Source organism: Cynara cardunculus (genome assembly GCF_001531365.2).
Source record: "Cynara cardunculus var. scolymus isolate 2C chromosome LG 11, CcrdV1, whole genome shotgun sequence".
In the NCBI taxonomy this organism is placed as follows: domain Eukaryota; kingdom Viridiplantae; phylum Streptophyta; class Magnoliopsida; order Asterales; family Asteraceae; genus Cynara; species Cynara cardunculus.
In genome coordinates this window covers 9602318-9621298 of record NC_037538.1, presented here as the reverse complement: position 1 = coordinate 9621298, position 18981 = coordinate 9602318, and the positions used below count along the sequence as shown (strand labels likewise).

Genomic DNA, 18981 nt, shown 5'->3' with positions numbered 1-18981 from the left:
AAATTAATATATTTTAAGTTATTAAGTATGATGCTATCGACTTGTTAAATTCATACTAGAAGCGTACTCACGCAATGCAGCGAGATACATCGTAATTTTAATATTTTATTTTATTCTTTATCTCAGTCGATGTTATAATTATCCTAATTTATTTTTTGTTTAATAACATAATTTTTTTAAAATATAAAAAATCTAAAATATAATTAGGATAATCATTGAGTTACGCTTATAACAAAATACTTAATTATTATCCTTATAAAAATTATGTTATTAAACAAAAAATAAATTACTTCATTATTAAACCTAAATTAAATTATAATAAAAATTTTGAATTAAAGGAACTACATAAAGAGCGAGAATTTTTAATAGTTAATTTGATACTAATATCGATAATTTTTTTTTTCAAATTTTTATGAATATAAACATTATTGTTTTTTTCAAAACCACATAAAACCGTATTATATCGACAGAGACAAAAAAATAAAATGAAACATTATCTCGATATATTACGCATGTATCCTTATAATTTATCTTAATTTATCCAGACAAATTAATATTTAAAATCAACTTAACAAATTCAAAACTTAATGAATAAGAATTCAAACATCCCCATAATCCAACTTTATATCATAACCACACATAAAATATCTTTTATTTTATTCTATTGTGTTTATATTTTGTTTTTATTATGTTTTAAGTAGGAAAAAAACAAGTATAACATCACATTCATGTTTAGAATGGTTATTTATTATTTTTGGTCAATTATATTATTTTTTCTTATAATTGGACAATTTAATAATATATTTAATATTCAAAACCCAAGTCAATTAATTTTGTAAGGGGAGATAATCGACCATTGTTGAATGGTTGCCCATAAAACGACAAATATAAACCTAATATTATCTCAACAATAAAAATTCAATTATTGACCAATAAATTTACCATTTGTGATAAATTTATTCATTGATGAATTTCATAGAACAAATGTTAAGTTACCGATCAATAGTAAGATGATAAAAGAATAGTGCAAATTGATTGGCGGAGCCATTTATTAACCGCTGATAAATAAAGGTTTACTATTTTCATAACAAATCGGGCGTTGATTTTCTTTCCAACGTGTTGCAACAACCAGCTTTTTATTAATAAAAATAATCCTTCAAAGTAGAAGTTTATGTTTGTTTTGCAATAGAATATATGTTGGTAACTTAGGGGCTGTTTACCGAAGTTAATTGAGAAAGTGTTTACAGGCTTTTACTTACCTTACTGATTAACCATGCCAAAGATAAAGAATCTTACCTGACAAATAATAAAAGGTGGTGATGACTTTTATCTGATTAACACTTATACAAAATATAAGAATGATGATTTTTACCCGATAAATATTTACTCAGTTATTATTGACAAAACGGTTCTTATTTAAAGTAACAAACTAAATCAGAGTAATGTTATTTTATTTGTGTGCCACACTGAAGAATGCCACCCTCCAGTTTGGACTAGAGTCAAAACATTAAAATCTTTAAAAAAAATATTATATTTATTTTTAATAGATTTTTTATTTTACAAAACATAATATCAATTATATTATTTAAAATATCAATTTATTCAATATAATATTGTTTTTTTCTATTAGACATTTAATTTCAAAGATTTTTGTTGGTAAAAAAAATAAAATATTATTTTTCACTCGTGAATAATCATTTTTAGAAAAAAATCGTATTTAAAGAAATTCTTTTTTTGTCATGCTTTCTTTGTTTTTTGAGAATTTATGGGAGAAAAAATATATCTAAAATCTCTATTTTAGAAAATTTATTAGAAATATTTTAATATAAAACTGCAAACATTTGATTGATTATATTTTTATACAAATATATAATTAATAGCAGTTATAGAATAAAATCATCAATCCATCCGTTTATATTGTTCAGATAACAATTTATTTGGTGTGCATAAGGAAGTTATTGTTTAAATCATTTATTTTAAGGGAAAAATGAAAAAAAAAATTATTCAACTTTTTAATTTTAAATGAAAAACTATTAAACTTTATTATTTTGAATAATTAAGACAGTAAACTTTTTTTTAATAAATAAACCATCGAACTCTTAAAAATTAATTATTTACATCATTTTAATTCAAAAAAGCTATCTGAAACTTGTTAGGAAGGTTTTAAAATAAAAAAACCTAAATCAATTTTACTGTTCCCAAACCCTACGTCGTCCAAACCCCTCGTCGCCTCATTGTCGTCCGCTCCTATCACCATCCCTCACCACCATTGGCTCTGCCATCGATCTCTCTCTTTGATTGTTTTTTTTTTTTAATTTTTAGATTCTCCATCTTATTTATATATGTCTATAAGTGCTCTGTAAGATTGTTGTAAAAGAAGGAGAATCGAGAAAAAAACATATAATAAAAGAGAGATTGATGGCATGGATCAACGATGGTGATGGGTCGTATAGTGAACGGACAACGATGGAGCCAAGAAAAGTAGCGAGAAAGAGCGATGTCGTTGTGTGCGAAGGTTTAGATGACGTAAGTTTGGAACGATAAAATTGATTAAGCGTTTCTTTTTTACTTTAAAACATCCCTAGTTGGTTAAATGTAACCAATTTTTTAAAATTCAATTGTTTATTTATATAAAAAAAATGTTTAAAGACTTAATCATTCAAAACTAGAAATTTCAATGATTTTCTTAATTATTTAAAATGAAAAGTTTTTAGATTTTTTAAATCATTCTCTTGTTTTATATGTATTTTAATAAATACAATAATCAATTTACAACTGTTATAAAATAATTCACACAAGTAACTTTCTTGATCTCAAGGTGTTACTTATATCTACGTGTCAAAACAAACACCGTAAGACTTTCCTACACAAAATTAAAGAATAATATTTTAATACTTTTATTTAATTAATTATTATTTTAAACTATATGTCTATACTATATTATAAAGTATTTGATCAAAATTCTTAAAACCATTATTTATGTATGAAGTACTGTGTACTAATGCATACTACTTAAAATTTAAGATTATAAGTAAATTATGTGTAAATATAACTTATTAAAGCTCATTTTTTGAATTTGTATAACTAACTGCAAATAAATATAATCAAATACATAATAAATATCTCATTCTAAATATAAAATATCTAATATAATTAGGATAATAATTGAGTTATAACAAAATCATTATCTTTATAAATTTAATTGTTAAACCAAAAATAAATTGTTTCACTAAATCGAAAAAACATTATCTTTCTCAAAACCACATAAATCCTATTATATCAAAAGAAACAAAAAACAAAACAAAACATTAAAATAAAAATACATCTTGTTGTATTGTGAGAGTACCATTCTAGCATCAGTAAATCATTTAAATTGCGAGAAAATGGGCTTTATAAGGTCTAGAAACACATACAGGCTCAATATAATGGGCCAAAAAGCCTACTAAAGTAATACACTAATAGTTAAAGACCAAATTTGCTATTGGTGAGCCTTACAATTAAAAATGGTCAAAATGGTTGTGTAGAAAATATCTAAAATCATAATTATAAAAACATGTATAACATTGTTGTGTAGAAAATATCTAAAAAAAATATATTTAAAGTGTATTTGGTTGACCGATTAGATATTTTAAAGTTTATTTCAATTAGATACTATCCAATAAAAAGAAAATCTCAAACAATTTTATGTGTTTAAAATTGATTTCTAGGGAAAAAAGGGCCTGGCCCAAGACTGGTTCTAGGGACTGGACTTGGAGAGCGGATTGTGGTTTTTGTTCGGGATCGGAACCGGTTATCATGGGATAGGTTACAAAAGGGAAAATCTTGGACATGGACCGGTTTTGGCCATGTCTACTTACATAAGCTTGGTCCAGTCCAAATAAAACATAAAATGATATTAAATTATTAATTGTCATAAGACTTTCAAGTGAAATAAAAACACAAAGTTCAAAATGTAATATTTCAAAAATGCCTTACTGTTATATTAAGCTTGATAATAGCTCTCAAGTTTGGAATATCAAGAAACTCGGTAGTCATGATCCCGTACCCTTTCACAAACCGAAAGTAACCCGTTCCTGAGACAACTGAAAACTCCCTCTCCTTTAGCACGAAAGGATCAGCTCCCTGAATCTCCAATGTGCTCCCCTTATACTCTCCATCAGTGAACATGATAGAAAATATCATGTACAATGCTTTTCCATCCAGTTGGCTATTGATGTACATACCTTGGGCCCTTGCCACATGTTTAGACTCGGGATCAGGGGTTGTGGTCACTGGATCATCATGTGCTAAAAGGGTCCCGAAATGCATGATGCTAGTGGTTGGACCGTCTTTTCCGGCCACTGTCATTGCGGACGCATCGTCACCGGTGAGGTTGTCATGGACATAGAGCACAAGATTGGTTTGCTTGTACTTATTCTTGGGGTAAGTGTATGCCCAATAAAGAAGAGGAATCACAAAAAGTGGGATGGAGAGTGAGGCAAAAAAGATGGGATTTGGCATGGTGTTTTAGGTTTTGGGTTTGGAGATAAGATTGAAGATTGTGTTTAATTAGGCACTCAAGATGCTTTTATGAGGATTTAGAATCTCTTAACATAAGAAATGACAAGAGTTTGGTTAATTTTCTTATAATATATTGTGTTTATCTAATAATTGACGATTGTTTAATGTTGATGGAGAGTGGTGAATGAATATTTTATGTTAAAAAATATATTATATTGAGAAATATGATAAAATATATGATTGGAACTCACGATCTTTAAGGTATTTCTATGAGGATGTGTTTAATTAAATCATTTATGATGTAGAAAAGACAGAGGCATATATATACTTAATAATACAGAGCATCTTTTTACAATTAATTTTTTTGTAAAGGAAACAAGCGACTTCATCGAGAGGTTGATGTGGATATTTTCTAAGTAGCAAAAAACCAAAATTTTCACTTTGCAGTTATTTTTCTTCTAAAGAGAATAAATTAGACAACCGGAATATACAATATCGATATAACCATCCAATTATGATGATTTAAAGAGGATTTGTACCAAAAGAACAGGCTTTCTACCCCTTCTAGCGAGTTATTAGCATCTGGGAGTTCTAGCGACTGACTTGCCCGCATCTCTTGCCTTAAAGGTTTCRCTGCTCTAACTAGGGTATCCCACAGAAAGAAGTCAACTAGAAGGGCAAATCTACCTAGTCAAAACTCTTGTTTAGGAGCCCCTGCAAAAAAAAATTCAAGCTTCCTCGCCTTCACCCTATRAGTTCAGGGTGCTTTCCTGGCTCGCCTTCACTCATATCATAGGGTTGTGTTCAGTACGATCTTTAGCCTTTCTTCGTAAGATCCTGAGAACTGAAATGCCTAAAGACGGTGCTCAAGTCAGAAATGCGATCTTCTAGGGCAGGAATTCTAAAGGGGGAGAGAGAGAGAGAGAGAGAACATAACAGAGAGTGCTTCTCGGGGAGGAGCACGAATCTCCCTAGTGTATTGTTGCCTTTCTGGTCCTTGTGTTAGTAGCTGATAGACAACAACAAGCCTGGGAGAAGTTCTTACCCGTGGATTGAACTTCTTCCTGGCGATAAACAACAACAAGCAAGTTTTTGCCACCCGGGGGGGGGGGGGGGGGGTCAGGGGGGGTGGAATATATATTATATCTCAGATAGAGAAACAACAGCAAGCCCGAAAGAAGTTCAATATCCTGGCGATAGGCGATAGGTAAAGCTCAGCCCCCTGGGGGGTAGATAATCCGTCGTAGACCTCAGCATATCTCAGAATTGTTTCATATATATGAGAATATACCACATTAATTGGTATGAAATTACCATCATCCCTTGTCAAGGGGATTGCATTACCTATCGTAAATGTGATCTCTTCACCGTATGACTTTCTCACTCTTATTGATATTGTGAACTTACTGTAACCTGATATTGATGGGTAAGCAAACTGCTTTAAGAGATCCATTGTTGCAAGACTAAGTAGGTGTGYCTCGTTAACAAGAGGGTGTGGTTCGTGAAAGTGATGTGTACCTATGATTAAAGATGGATGTGGATCAAGATGTGTAGTATTCTCTATCTTCTTAAACAAACGATTTAATAACATCTCCGTTGTTGCCAGATTTTTTTAAACAAAACAAACTCAATATATGCCATCTGATTATGATGATAAACCATACTGTCCATTTATTGATATCACATAACACAGGGGCGGAACACAACCGTTGTAGTCCGGGGGGCCGAAATATAAGAGCATCTTCAATAGATTTTTCAAAATTGAGAAAATGGAGATTTTAGGCATATTTTTTTATCATATTCACACCGTTAAAAATCCTTGATATTAATGGTTTATAGGTCACTGACATATCATTTTTTGTCTTTATTTGATCCCAAGAATGGATTGGATCGAAACGACTTTCCTGCTAGTGGGAGATTGGCTGGGGCGGGGAGCTCGAGCCTGGTTTTAATAGAGTTTTAATTATCTATTTTGGAAATTTTTTGAAGAATATGTTGCAGATGCTATATTATTGTAAAAATTTGTAAATCTAAATGATCTGTTTTTAGACTATTAAATTTTAGAAAAAGATTGATTAATGTAATATTAAAACTCGAAACATTCAAAGTATTAATCGAGAAATAGTAATACCGGTGTAATTTACTTTAAAAACTTATATTTACATATAATTAATATATTATATAAAACTAATATATATAATTAAATATTAATAATTTATATAAAGTTCAAAAAAATTGCTTGGGATGAGATTTGAAACAGCAACCTCAAGTATGCATGTTGAGCAACATTGCCAACTAAGCTACTTAATGTATATGTTTTTAATACCTTCGTTATAGTATTTATGTATAAAAGCGGGGGGGCCATGGCCCCCAAAGGCCCCTATAGGGATCCGCCCCTGACATAACATATAAAACTCCATGCTAAAATAACATTTTGTACAGATATACATCTCGTATAAATCGCATGAACCTTGCATGCAATTTGAGATGAATGAGTACATGACATAATATACCCACAAAATACTCTTTTTTATTAATTAACAATACTCATATGCTCCTATTGACCAAATAATGAAACTGCTTAAAACAACAAACTTGCACGTGACCTTGGGCACAGACCCTTTGATGTCATGTCTAGTCTCACTAAGATCAGGCAAGCTCATGTGTGAGTCCCATAACTTAACACAGTTATCCAGGATTCGGAATCCGAGCTCATTGAACTCGCATCTAGTCTCACCATTGACACACATAGGTTGTACCTCTAATATAACTTATGTTGCATCCATGAAAACCTCATGAATCCTCAATTTTATTTATTCTTTTTGAATAGAAATGCTCCAATATCCATATCTAACTCTAACAACAAGTAATTGTGGATTTAACATAACAACGAGCAATAAAATTGAACCTTTGCACGCTTTTATGCACGATAATTCCTTTCTTTATTTTCTAATGATTAAATGGCCTTATGGCCTTAACCCAGACCTTTTTTTAATACTAAATACTCCTAAAACATGTAATGCTTTTAACCAAGGTTAAAAAACAATGATCCAACATAATTAAAGGTTGTATCTTAAATTGATGTTTTATTCTTTTCCATTTTAGTGTCTCTAGTTCTTACTCTCTGATAACATGAATAATGAAATTAATACGACGAAGATGTTTTTTTATACCCCAGTAAATAATTTACAGTATATATGAGACTGGGAGTGTGATCCAATTTTTGTAAGAACCACAATCAATATCGTCTTATCATATTATAAATTCAAAATCCGCTATTACTAAAATTATAAATTTATTTGAAATTAAAATTTCATAATGTTTCATTTAATCCTTTTTTTTGGAATACTTAACAAACTGGAGCCTTGTATAAAATTACTTTTATGAGTTTGACATATCTGATATTTTCTTATGATTTTTTTTTCTATTCACAAAAATCTTCCAAATACTCTCTAAATTATCACGTTTTTTCCCAAATAAAAAAAAAACATGGATATTACAAGATCTCCCTACCACATCATTCGCCATATCAACATGGTAACCGGTTAATATTTTAACTGGTTACCCAGATACTTAAATGTTTAAAACTTTACATCTTAGATACCAAAATGAAAGTTTTAAAAGTATGTTACCTAAGATAAAAATCAAATTAAAGTATGTTACTTTTTTTTATGTAATTTATCTTTTATAAATCAATTATAATAAATAAACAAATAATTTAATTGTGATGCGATTTTAAATAGCCTTTCAGAAAGGTGAAGAGTATTTAATTCAAATGACCTTTCATGACTTTGAGGAACCCCAACCAACCAACCAACCAACATATATATGCACCCACAATAGAATGCATCAAATCAACGAATGAAAATTCTCATATTGGTTTAACGCTGTTTTTCTATGAAGCTTGCTGGAAGTGGAGGAACACACACATAATGATGGGCTCGAATTTGGGTATAAAAAAGCCGATGGATTTTGAAAAGTTTAAGGACTCGAGAGATAAGACATGATTAGAAGGGTACTCGTGCAACGCAACGAGATATATCTTGATTTTAATATTTTATTTTATTTTTTATCTCGGTCATGTTATATTATGGTCTTATATGATTTTTAAAAAATGATATGTTTTTACTTTTGAATAAAATATAAATATGAAGATATCATAAAATTTTGACAAAAATATATCGATATTAATATCAAATTAACTATTTAAAATTCCTATTTTTTGTGTAATTTTTTAATTCAATTTTTTATTATTATAATTTAATTTAGGTTTCAATAACAAAGTAACTTTGTATTTGGTTTAATAATATAATTTTTTAATAAAAATAATAATTAATTATTTTGTTATAACTCGAAAATTATCTTAATTATATTTTAGATTTTTTATATTTTAAGATAAGATGTTTATCCTCTATTTGATTATGTTTATTCGCAGTTAGTTACACGAATTCAAACATGAAGCTTTAATAAGTTGTACTTATGCATAATTTACTTGTAATCTTGAATTTTAAGTAATATGCATCAATATACAATACTTCATGCATAAAAAATAGTTTTTAAGAGTTTTTGTCAAATACTTTATAATATTATATAGATAAGACGACTCAACTCCGTTACAGATTACAGCTAGAAAGAGCCCAAGTTCGCTACTAATGGCTTCTACGAAGATAATTATATTGGCAAAGGTGGTTCTTGTACCATGTATTATGGTGTATATTGAGAATTGGAAGGGGATAAAAAGGGAAGCCACGTGAATTGGGAAATGAGGGGAGTGGATGATATGAGTTTTTTTAAATGCCACGTCATAAGAGATATAATGACCAATTGCTTGTGTGAATGGCATATGAGGGTATTTAACTAATGAAATATGAAAGTTGTTTGTGGAAGAGGCCAAACTACGGAGGGACGGACTCAGTTAAGTGGCTACGGTGTTTATCATAAGTCAAAAAAATTAGGTTTACGAAAGGTGCAATCTTATTGTTTTAGACGGTGCAAACGTATGAAAAAAATCCGTTTGTCCCTGAAACTAGGGTTACACATGGGTTGGGTTGGTCGAGTTGAAGACATTTAAACAATTCAATCTAATGTGTTTTTTTATTGAAGTATAACTCAATCCAATGTTTGAGGTTAGAAAAATATCAACCCAACCCAACCCGAACAAAACTACAACCAACCCAACCTAAACCGTGCAGTTCGGGTTGGTCATGTCTGGTTGAAACTTTGATACATTATTTTACAATCTAGCTAAGCATTTTGCTTAAACGAAACAAATCAAAATGAGAACATACAAAAAATAACAAATTCAAAAAAATAAATAAATAGAAAGTTCATGCAAATAAAAAAATAAAATTACAGTTGAAATTGTAATATAATTTGAATATAGCTAATTAGAGGTTAGTCTAACGTCTAATGTACATATATTAATCAAGAACTTAACACTCGTATTAAATCCGTAGTATAGAAAGACATTGGGCTGGGTTTGGTTGAGTCCAAATTATCTTAACCCAATTTCAACCAATAGATGTTGTTTGACCTAATTTTATATTAATTATGTATTGGGTTAACTCGGATTAGAGATTGACGTTTCTACCTGGTCCGGCCGGAGACCACCAAAGGACCGGAATCAGGACCGGCAAAAGACCTGGACCGGTTATGGAACCGCGGTTCGGGAGCTGTTGCTATTTTGAACGGATGTGAGGGACCGGTTACAGGACCGGTCCGACCTGACCCGAAAATTTCAACAATTCTAACCATTATATAGCCGTTTTTTATATTTAATTTTGACCCTTTTTTTTTGGTCATTTTGCCCCCTAAACACCATATATAAGTTTTATGATGTATGGGGTAAGATACCAAGTTACAAAAAGCAAAAAAAAAATGCAAAAAAGAACATTCACAATTCTTACTATATTTTGTGATTTCGGCTCGTACTCGTTTATCGCAAAAAATATTCACACTTCTACTTCTCAATTCTCATTTCTTGCTCTCTCTATCTTCCAAAATGTCCGGTAAACAACTTGATGCATCAAACAAACAAATTGCTAAAGTTCTCATCGAGCACACCCAGAAGTCCAAAATTTGGAATGCATACAACATGATGATCCTCATGAACTGAAAAAAAGGCGCAATGTAAAATATGCCAAGTTCTTCTTACATCAAAAGGAAATTCAACTTTAAAGCGGTACACCGAAAAAACAGGTCTAGGGTTGAGGTCGAGGGTGATTCAAGCCAACCGATACTTGACAATCAAGATCAAATATGAACGTTTGAAATCAAGTTGAACCGATAAATGACAACACAATGTATAATTCAAGTCAACTGCGGTTTGGATATTTCGACAGCCCTAAAAAATGGAAGTAAACGGTTTTTAAAATTGTATGATCTTATATATATATATATATATGTATATATATATATGTATGAATCATATATATATATATATGATTTTCTACCTAAATTGATCTTTTTATTTTTTTCTTATTTTTTATACAGCTAGCGCTGGGTTTGAATATTCCCATATTATATATTTTATGATTCAAATACAAACAGCACTTTTCACTTGAAAAAAAAACTAAAAATAAAAGTGATCAACTTATCTGATACTTTATAGCCAATCAAAATCATCCACGAGTAAAGAAAATCTATTGTCCATAAACCTCATCCACCTCATTTACCTCTGCGACGTGGCTTGTCTTTAACCAGTGGCTTTCTGTATTCCAAGTTACAAAAACACCCTCATCAAACAACATTTTTGAAAATGCTGTGAAGGGTAAACTAGTACTTTCTTACTTCACCCACCTCAAAATCCCGCCAACACATTGGTGGTCTGTGTGAGAGAGATGAAGCTATCTTCCTCACAACAACACTTTCCTCTGTTTTCTCCTTCCAATGGCACCTCAAAATTACACTTTACTACCCTCATCAAACTCTCATTTTCACATTCGCACCTTCAGTTTTCTACTCTACCACCTCCCGACTCTTCTTCCTCCTCCGCCACGTCGTATCCGGCACCACCGGTACTTCGCCAAGATGTAATTCCTGTCGAATTCGGTGATACTGAAAGCAGCGAAACGGAGAAACGGACATTAGATGAGTTGCTGGTCGTTCGGCGTCCCGTGATGGAGTCTACCGACGATGGTGAGTATGGAGAAGAAGACGGTGTGGAAGTGGAAGAAAGTTCGTTTTCTACTTCGTCGTCATCCTCGGTGATTGATACCGAGTTATCTAAGTTTGCAAAAAAGATGCCGATTTTTGAGCCGATGAGGGTTGGTTCTTCGAGTTCAGGCGAGCAACCTCTTGGTGTTAATTTGGATTTGGCGTTGTATAGAGCTAAAGTGTTGGCGAGGAACTTTCGATATAAGGAAGCAGAGGAGACGCTTCAAAAGGTATAATATTCTCATAATCGTTATTCTGTTACATCGACATGATCCGAGTATCAACGGATTATGGATGTCGTTAGTAGGTGCATTAATTTATTTCCACTTCGATGAACTTTTAAGAAAGTTTTTCACAATTGTATTGAATGCAAACCTGTTTGTTGATTGGTCCAGGCATATCCCACGAAGAACATTTTAATCAGTAAATAGTGTTCTCAAATAAGAGTGTTTAATTATATTGTTTGATGAGTATATGCTAACAATGTTTGTATTTTATTTGTTACCACTTATCTTCACTCGTGAATGGTTTTTTCACCAACGTTAAACATGAGATAAAATGCTATTGTAATTGCTCTTGATCTATTGCCATTTTATTGTGAAGTGCATATCTTATTGGCCTGAGGATGGAAGGTCTTATGTGGCCCTAGGAAAGATATTGGGTAAGCAATCAAAAGCAAATGAAGCAAGGGCAGTGTATGAGAAAGGTTGTCAGGCAACACAAGGTGAAAATGCCTACATTTGGCAGGTTAGTCTTGCTATTTGTTCACTGTGGATATTGCCCCATTAAGAAGGGTTTTCATCCTATCAGATGTGGTTTTCCGAGTCTTTCTGTTGAAGGAACTTTTAGTCAAGCATTTGCAAAAAGTTCATCCTCTAAGTAGGTTTACTATTTAGTTTATTGCACTGATCTGSATCTCATATATGTAACCTTTTACATGTATTTTTTTTTATCTGAAAGCAGTGCTGGGCTGTTCTGGAAAACAGAATGGGAAATATAAGGAGGGCTAGGCAACTATTTGATGCTGCAACAGTTGCTGATAAGAAACACATTGCAGCCTGGCATGGATGGGCAATTCTGGAGCTCAAAGTTGGAAATGTAAAAAAAGCTAGGTATCTTCTTAGTAAATGACTCAAAAATTGTGGTGGAAATGAGTACATATACCAAACACTTGCAATGCTTGAAGCTAAGGCAGACCGAAATGAACAAGCTCGATACTTGTTCAGGCAGGCTACTAAATGTAATCCCAAAAGCTGCGCAAGTTGGCTTGTAAGTTGTCTCTCTTTCCAGATAACTAGCTTCTGTATCCTAAATATCGCCAGCTAGAGCCGCTCAATAGGCTATCTAGGAGTTAAGCATCTTTACATCATTTTTTAGGTATATAAACATTTATATACGGAAAATGTATCAAATAAACTCACATACCTTTCTCTCCTTTGGTGAGTTTTGAACCCTGACCTCCAGAGAGGCGAAGGGCTCGGATACTGCTAGGCCAAAGACATTTTGGTTTGCATCCTTTTCTTAGCAACTACTCTTTTCAAAGTATTCTGAGAGGTAAAATAGACAATTATACATATTCAGACCTTTACCAGTTTAAGAAAACAGTCTTGTTGGTTCTTTTTTGGACTTGAACACGACCTCTTATCAATGAGAAATGAAATTACACTTTAGACTTCAGCATGCCTTATAGCAAACAACACCTGTAATTGTGCTAGGTGGGATCCTTGGGGATTACTTGGGGGGTTTACTTTGATAATCAGTCAGTTGGCATTGTGATTTTTTAGTGTAGATGGAAAAATTAGTTCAACTAAATTCAAAGAACTGATTCATGCAAATTCAAATAATCTTCCATCTTCTGTTGTTCCAGTGCATTGGGACTAATCTAAAACCAGCATATTATACAGCAAATCAAAATAATATAGTATCAATTTTTTTACTTTTAATACTGTTGCATTAGAAATGCCTTGGATTTCACGAATGCAGGCATGGGCTCAGCTTGAGGTACAGCAGGAAAATTATCGCACTGCCAGACAGCTTTTTGAGGTAAGATCCTCTACAAGCGATCAATGTTGAACCATTATATATGTATCCCAAACTAACTATCGTTCCTTGTAGAAACTTCATAAAATACTATAGTTGGTAATAATGAGTAATGTTGAACAATTTATAGAAATGTAAATGAAAACAATAGTTTATTTACAAGGAGAAAACACAAGGAGACCGAGTTTGTAGACTTGTTGATTCATAGAGTTTTTGAGATGCATATCTTTCTTTTTTATTGTAGTTTTACACAAATCACAAAATCTGCTACCAGAATGTGTGATGCTAGCTTTCTTCTCCTGAATCAGAAAGCTGTCCAAGCTAGTCCAAAGAACAGATTTGCATGGCATGTATGGGGAGTTTTTGAAGCTAATGTTGGAAATCTTGATCAAGGAAGGAAGCTACTAAAAATCGGTCATGCTTTAAATCCAAGAGATCCTGTTCTACTTCAATCACTTGGCTTGTTAGAATACAAGCATTATTCAGCTGCGAATCTAGCTCGGGCTTTGTTCAGAAGAGCAGCAGAATTAGACCCCAGGCACCAACCAGTCTGGATTGTAAGCATACATTTTCCTTTCCTAAAAGAAACATGTCCAGATTTTTGGTTTTATAATTATATGAGCAAAGTGGTTTGTTATTCCTGAAATTAGGCTTGGGGTTGGATGGAGTGGAAAGAAGGGAACATAAAAACAGCTAGGGAACTCTACCAAAGAGCATTATCGATCAATTCAACAAGTGAAAGTGCTGCTCGCTGCCTTCAGGTTTGGTTTCACTTCTTTCATGTTTTTGCCTTCTTGAAAACTTTCAAACCGCAAATTGAAGCAAACTCTGCAAACCTTGGATGAAACATTTTCATGGTATCCAGGCTTGGGGTGTCCTGGAACAGCGAATTGGTAACTTATCAGCTGCTAGAAGGCTATTCAGATCATCACTGAACATAAACTCTCAAAGCTACGTAACATGGATGACATGGGCATCTCTCGAGGAGGATCAAGGAAACTCTATACGTGCTGAAGAAATCCGAAACCTCTATTTTCAACAGGTATCTTTTAGAAATCGATATATCTTAAGAAGCTTTTTAGTATATATCTATGTCTGGTTCTTATCACATGTCAAATATACTGATAAAAGGCACACCTCAATATGTACGTAGCCAGTAGGGGCAGGTTCATTTGAGAACCATGAGAACCAACTATTCATGATTAATATGGTGATAGATATTCATGAACGATTAGGTATATTCATCATGAATAATTGGTTCGGTCAATTTTCAAAACATTTATGGTTCCTAAATCCCTTTTTATTGCTTGCAACAGAGAACAGAAGTGATTGATGATGCTTCATGGGTGACGGGGGTGTTAGACATCATAATAGATCCAGCCATTGATAGTATAAAGAAACTACTGAACATCAAGCAGAATTCATATAACAAGCCACAAGGTTCTTCAAAAAGTGAAGATGGATCAAATGGCAGCAATTCAGATGGTGTTGGTGAAAACAAGATAGCAAGTAGAAGCGGGTTCAATTTAGATGGTTTTATTAGTGAAAAACTCTCTCTTGATGCATCAAATCTGGATATCGATTTGGGATCAAACTCTCAGAATATGGCGGGAATGAAAAACTTGTCTCCCAGAAAGGTGTGGCGACCAAGTAGAAATACCGTCTCAGTATAGCCAGTCTGTAGGTAGTAGTAAATACATTAAGGGGACCCGAAAACATAGTGGTTATAAGATCGAAGCCAAATCCACTGTTGTACAACACCATCTCAAAGAACATATAATTACCATATGGTATTTAGATTTTTATAAGCATGAAATTTGAATATTTTAAGGTTTTTTAGGAGGATGTTTAAAAAGATATCATATATGTATTACCAAATTCAAATTAATATGAAAACAACCCATATATACACATGTAGGGGCGGTTCACATTAAACATTATGAGAAAATAAGAAGAAAGTATTAAAGAAATATTCATATGTGAATGTTTATGTTAATGGATGTTACAATTATTTATATGATCTCACACATATTTTTTCAAATGTATTTTTCAATGATCTACAAATGAATCTTCCCTTGATAGTCCCTTCTTATCTTCACATGATGTATAGCTTGAAACTCCGATTACATATGATACAAAAGTATCCTTATTATTTGTGCAATCAAAAAATCCAGTAATTTTAGACAATTGATTAATAATAAAAATTATTAAACAGACTACTCTAACTCACACAGCATAAATGTCGAGTGTATGTTAATTTTCCCACAACTAGTATGCACATTCTTTTTCATTTTTGGTATGTTTTCATATGTATTTAACAAATTTAGGATCCGTTTTTTTTATAAAAACCAATAATAAGAAAATACTTGCGACATTAAACTTCAAATTACCGGCTTCTACATGAATTTCTAAATGATGCAACTCACCCTTTTCAACATATACAAACTGTAACGATTTGATCCCATGTTCATTATACGACATCAGAATTTGCACAATTACAAACTTCCCACCTTCATCCCACATCGATCCAATACACATGTATTGGATTAAAGGTCAACATTTATTCACTTCAACAAAAGAGAGAGAAGATAAAACCACAATCGTTTTATTAGTTTGACTTTTTCTTTCATTTGAAACCGTATAAAATAGTAATACGTCATTACGTACAAAATAGTTGAGTCCGTATTTTATCTAAGAATTCTATCAATTGAAAAAACATTAAGGTCCGAATACTAGTTCAAGGTACAAGAGAACATCGTAGCAATTATAAACCAAACATAATTCTAATAGTGAAATTAAATGATAAATCAAAATTCAAGTATGTCAAAGCAATTATAATGTTCCATGTTCGTAAACAATTCAGGTTTTCTATAGTTTAGGTAATATTCTTGTAACATTCCATCCTAAATCCTTTAAAAGAGAACGGGTAAATCATTTAGAGCAAGAGTTAATATATTTCGTGTCCATATGGTTTTTTAAAACTTAGGTAGTGTTTGGTACGACGACTGGAGTGAACTGGACGAGACGAGACGGGACATGACTAATTGTCTGTCCCATGTTTGGTACGACTAGGACAAGACAGAACAAAATCCAACCAAATGAAAAAGAAGGGACCCAATGAGCTTCACATAAATTCCGATCGAACCTATACCTTCGTCGTCATTTGATCCATGAAATCCTGCAAAAGACCTCGGTCCGAATTTATAGTTGAATCTATCAGATATACTACCCTTCACCCTTCCAAAGGGTCCATATACGCCTATGTTGGTGCCAAATACAATCGAAGCCAATCTACCTGATCTGGAGCCATAATCACCACTTACCCTAGTTAAAAATTCTGATGGGTAATCAAGCGTCACCTGTATTTGTTGCGATCAGTAAACACACTATATTTTAGCATTATACAACAAAACACTAGCCAATTAAGAATTGAGTTGTGATGGAGGAATAATAATGCATATTTTGGTTGACTTCTTGTTCTAGGGTTGCAATAATAGTTTAAAAACAATTACAAGGATTAAACAACTTATTAACTTACTCCGGTACGACACTGGTAATAAGTACTTTATAGATGTAAATAATCAACCTATAGCGGTGCAAAACCGATAATAAGAAGTTTTTAAAGACGTTTAACATTACTGACTAATAATAAATTGATAAAATACTTTCATAAAAAACATAAGTTGTTTAAAATAAGCAATCCCAAACAACCATTTATAATTAATTAATCAAAGAATGAATATGAAAATTTATATCTGATTCTTATACCTACCTATATTGCTCGATATTGGATGTGGAAAAAAAAAAGTTCAAACGACCAAAAGAAACAACACCTGTAATGGAGATGGTAATACATACCAAATCAACGTTCACACCATTCGTTTTTCCATGGACTTTTGAATGATGAACGATCCCATCTGCAACGTATAGTATACGAATTGGATCGAACAGATAACATCATCTTCATAAGAAATTAGAATTTGCAAAACTTCAGACATCACTTCATCCCACGTCGATGACCTTGATAGCCAATTAGAATCACCCAATTTCACCTTCTTTTCCCCTTCAAAAGTTTAACAATTCAGTCATAATGATCAAAAGAGACAGGTAGAAGTTAATTAGCATTTAAGTTCAAGTTGCCAAAGGAAGAGATAACTTAGTTGTGGATACTATCTGTAGGGAATGACATGCAACCAAGCTGAACTAGATCGGATGCATGTTTTAAATATCATCAGCATATATATGGTCATGGATAGATCTAAACAGAATAGATTCTCAACCAAATACACAGAGAGATCACGCAACTGGAATTTAGGGTACCTGAATTCGACATAAGGGAGTCAAATGTGTGAGAGGGTATTCAGGCGAGCTACCTATCAAATGTTCTTGTGATACTGCATGGTTGGGGATTTAGGAATTTATATTGTGGACTATTTTACAAATATGGTCCCTACTCTATACAAAACCTTATAAGCTATAAGGGTGTTTGGCATACTGATTAATAAAGAACATGACATAAATTATTTTGGGTTAATTTTTTTTAATAAACATGAAGAAGAGTGGAACAAACATGCATGCTTATCTCACCAGTAGAAGTAAAAGGAACTTATATTTTACCAATATATCTTTAAAATAAGCTTTAATTATCTTCTAAAACATTAAACACATCTCTCTCTTTACATATTATACATTATTCAGATTTTATTTATTGTATTTTATTACTATTTAAACTTTTATTTATGATTACGTTTTCTATATTTTGGTTAATTTATGTAATTTGTTAAATATTAATAATAAAAAAGTAGTACAAAATAAAATTTGTAAAATTAATAAACTTTATATTTTAATCGTCTTAATGAATTTTTTTTAAAATTAAGCTAATGTGCTTATTACCCAATACTTAAGGGATAAAATGTGAAAATTCTTTTTGCATGAAAGTATTAGTTACAGTATTTTAATGCACATATAAATGTGGAAATCGAAGGGACAGATGTTTAAAAAGAAGGGGATTGTTTCTTGAGGGGAAGCACGGGAATAGAAAACGGTGATGGAAACGGGGAGCCATGCACGCTTTTTTAAACCAAAACATTGGAAAAGGGTAAACGAATAATAGTGATTAAAATGTAGCGTAATTAAATATAAAAATAAACTAGTTTATTTTTTAAATAAATATATGAATGATTATAAGCTAGTTTATTATTTATTCCCATCTATACTATATTATAATGCATTTGACTAAAACTCTTAAAAACTCTTAAACTCTTAAAACTCTTAAACCCGTTCATC

The 18981-nt window shown here is 32.0% G+C and overlaps 2 protein-coding genes across 2 annotated transcripts; one reads left to right on the top strand and one right to left on the bottom strand.

Annotated features, from left to right (window-relative positions):
• Nucleotides 1-3907: 3907 nt before the first annotated feature.
• On the bottom strand, nt 3908-4512 carry LOC112522181 (dirigent protein 1-like). Its single transcript, XM_025131271.1, has one exon. It carries the CDS (start codon nt 4498-4500, stop codon nt 3961-3963), a length of 540 nt encoding a protein of 179 aa, XP_024987039.1. The 5' UTR covers nt 4501-4512; the 3' UTR covers nt 3908-3960.
• Nucleotides 4513-11339: 6827 nt separating this feature from the next.
• LOC112521507 (protein high chlorophyll fluorescent 107) lies at nt 11340-15521 on the top strand. Its single transcript, XM_025130405.1, is given in 8 exon segments — nt 11340-11885; nt 12259-12402; nt 12619-12924; nt 13639-13698; nt 14004-14252; nt 14346-14456; nt 14561-14737; nt 15012-15521. Coding segments are annotated over 8 exon segments (1950 nt in total). The 3' UTR covers nt 15369-15521.
• The last annotated feature ends 3460 nt before the right edge of the window (nt 15522-18981 follow it).